Here is a 3,481-nt window from a genome sequence, read left to right on the forward strand (position 1 = left end):
GGAAATCTGTCCCTCAGACGGGGGCGGGAATTCTCACCTAGTTTATCATTAAGCTGCATTTAATTACAAAAATGTACAATACAAACACCATTTCTCCTTCTGCACCGAAATAAAGCCAAGAGTCTTCAGAGCGTCTTCACAAGCAGATGGTATGAACGTCTGCAGTGACTTTGACTAAACTTTGAGATGGGTAATGTGGTATTTGTCACGATTGATTTGTCTAAAATCCACAAAAGTGAAAGTGATGAAGAGAAACAGCCAGGAAAGACCAAAGACTCACTCGCTCACCTTCACTTTACTCCAATTAAGGGTCACAGAAGACCAAAGACAAAGAACCAAATTATGTTCTTCAATCAGCATTCCTGTTATTTTTGTTTATTCTTTTTTATTAACATTATGCAGATGTGACTAAGTTATGCAGTGGACACACCATCTTCAGATACCACAGTGATTTTCCTGCAGCATGAAAGTAAATGTGTGGTGCCACACAAAACAAACATTTTAAAACTGAACACATTTTCATAATCTGAAAGTTCCACCTTGTCAAATGTAGAAAGACAAATTGAGTGCATGGCTCTGCCAAGGCCAAAAACATCCCCAACTCCGCCACTTTTTAAATTTCACCTACTATTGTAAGCAACAGGTTGGTCATCATCGAGTTCCAAGGTTCTTGAAATGGAGCAATATCTCCACCTGGGGGACATTTACCATTACATACAATAGAATTTCACCAAGAATGCAAGTTTTTTTCCGTTACAGGTTGGCCACAACTTTTTCATTAAGTGAAACAGTCAATGAAATAACAATAATGCCCCATTTCTCACACACACAGAAATTTCATGCTTCCACCTTTTAATAGTACCGTCTTTTTTTTTTTTTTAACTAGTTTGGGACATCCTGTGGCTGATACTCAAGAAAATATGGTCTCTGCCACAAAATTTAACAATCAATTACAGACCAGAACCAACATTTTCAGCAAGTTTTGAAAATTGAGTTCAACAAACAATCCATTATGTGCATGAAAATTTTACGTAGTTTAATTCCAGAGTATGCAAAACTTTTTCCATCACCTTTGATGAATACCAGTTGTATTAATATTGAGTGAGATGTTCTCTGTATTTGTAATGTTAAAAGAAAAAAACTTTACATTTTTTTTGGCTCTGCCCTGTTATACGGATCAGTTCAAGGGCGGGCCAAACCTCACCAAATTTGTGAAACCCAGTTGATTAGTTGGAGTAAAAACCAACAAACAGATGCAGGCTGGGGGGATGGAACTCTCAAATGAATATACACACATAAATTAGCATAAATTACTCAATGGCCATTATTGTATCGCTCACTCATTCTCCTCACTCTGAACGTGGTGCAACACAAAAATGTTTGCTAAATTGCATTGAATGATGGAAATTCTTCTCCAAGGCAAAAAGGGGGGGAGTGCTGAAAGGGGAGAGGGGGGGGGAACAACATGCAGACTGGTGTGGAAAGACCAACATGCAGACTGCAAACACATCAGATGGTACACAAACAAAACAATCAAGAAGACGGTACACAGTTGCACGTTATGGAGGAGCTTTGTCAAAAAAGTGCACACAATATATACACACAGCTAAGCACTCTAAGTAGCATTCAGTCATCTTCATTCACGCTGTCAGACTTTCTCCTCCACTGCTTCTTAAATCCTGAAGCCAAAAGGACGCCACTTTTACCTGCAGATCTGCACGAGCGTGTGGAGAAGCTTGTGTGCACTGACGGCAGCAGTCAAAGGGGCCGTTGTTAACGCAACCTCACCCAGCTCAAGGTCTATATGTTACGCGGTTAGAATCAATCTGCTGCACAGAGTCTAAATAACTTCTAGTAAATCTGTTTCTTTGGTGCCGGCCAACAAAACAAACAAAGGCCTTCTTCATTAAATTCCCTTCACTTTGGTTTGACGTTAAACCTGGTAACCTATAGACCTTGACTTGTGGATGGACCTTGGTAGACCGTGCTTAATTGTTTCCCTGGAAGGCTCCCTGAGCAGCAGAGGTGGCGGCTCCGGCTGCAGCAGTTTGGAAGGTTTTGCTGGTGAAGACACCCTGGGAGAACTCCTGCTGGGCCTTCTGGAAACTGGCCCCAGTGCGGCGGTACTTGCCGTGGACCTGAGGAGGAAGAACCCACAACATCATTGATGTCAGGCAGAGATGATTACACACTGAGCATAACTGTCAGGCCGAGACCCACTGAACACTCTTTATACAGAAAAACTTTTTTTCCTGGAGGTTATTTTAGGGTATTTTAGCAATGATGTCTGGGCACATTGAAATAAAATAAGGAAACTTTCAAACCTCTTCTCTTTTTTTTTAGTCAGCTAACTATTAGCTGCTTTGCTGCCACCATCTGGTAAAGACTGGGACAGTCTGGGCATTTTGCAAAATTGGAAATATGCTTTCTTATAAACTGCATGTTCACATAAACAATCAGCTCCATTGTGAATGTACAGTTGTGGTCAGAATTTCAGACACGCCTATAATTTAAGTACACGTTTTACAGGGATGTGATTTAGTAACAGAGAAATCCAAGAAAAAGTAAACCCTCGGTGGGCAACAGAACGGAAGTGTTCCTGAAGCTCTGAAATAAATTTTCCTGCATTTTAGAGCAATAAATTGAAGAAATGTCATGATACTTTCATCAGGAGATTTGAGAAAATTTTGTGAAATACAGCAGTCTGAGTATTTATTAACACAATCAAGTAAATAATGTACATCTGTAGGCCTGTTATATGCACAGCAATAAAAGTGCTTAATATTTTTCAATATTCAATTGTACTAATAGAAAAACAGAGTTTGACAAATTCACTATGTAACAATTTTTGTTCCTGGCTTCTGTTATATTTCAACTGCTTATGTGCAAAGTCTATGGAAAAATGACTACATTCAGCACAAACTTTGATTTTATTTTTTTAAAGTTCTAGAAAGTTCTAAAAGTTTCTTGAAATTTCTAGATAATTCTGGAAACTTCTAGAAAATTCTGGACCGTTCTAGCAGTTAAAGAATATTCTAGAAGACTACGCAGTAATCGTGAAGGCGAATCGAGAATATTCTTGAAAACAGACAAATTTCAAAATATCATTGTCCTGATCACAGAAGCAAAGTTTCGGTGGAATAACAGCTATTTTCTATTTATTTAAGGCATAACAGGTTAGGAAAGCACACTGTGTACCCAGGAACAAAACAAAAATAAAAATCTGTTACATAGTATTATACAAAGCTTGACTTGGCAATTAAAAGGATTATAGCAAGTCATGTTTCTACAGTTATGTTTAATATTTGAATAGAGAAATAAAGTCCTAACAGACACCCATCTTAGAATTACAGGTTATGAAATAACATTAGCACAAGTTAGTTATTCTGTGATATAGTACCAATAATAAAGATAACAACAACTTAATGAGTAAAGAAAATAAGGAATTTTTGACTGTGGTCCTGAGTAAAGGTGTCCAATG

General features: G+C 38.1%; 1 protein-coding gene across 1 annotated transcript in view; it reads right to left on the minus strand.

Moving 5' to 3' along the window:
• Positions 1-383: 383 nt before the first annotated feature.
• Positions 384-3,481, minus strand: part of scamp2 (secretory carrier membrane protein 2) — a 58,512-nt gene continuing 55,414 nt past the window's right edge. Inside the window, exon 9 of the mRNA XM_034175932.1 lies at positions 384-2,138. Coding sequence (XP_034031823.1) covers positions 1,989-2,138 — 150 coding nt within the window. The 3' untranslated portion in view covers positions 384-1,988. The remainder of the gene's footprint in view (positions 2,139-3,481) is intronic.

Source organism: Thalassophryne amazonica, chromosome 8 (assembly GCF_902500255.1).
Source record: "Thalassophryne amazonica chromosome 8, fThaAma1.1, whole genome shotgun sequence".
Taxonomy (NCBI): domain Eukaryota; kingdom Metazoa; phylum Chordata; class Actinopteri; order Batrachoidiformes; family Batrachoididae; genus Thalassophryne; species Thalassophryne amazonica.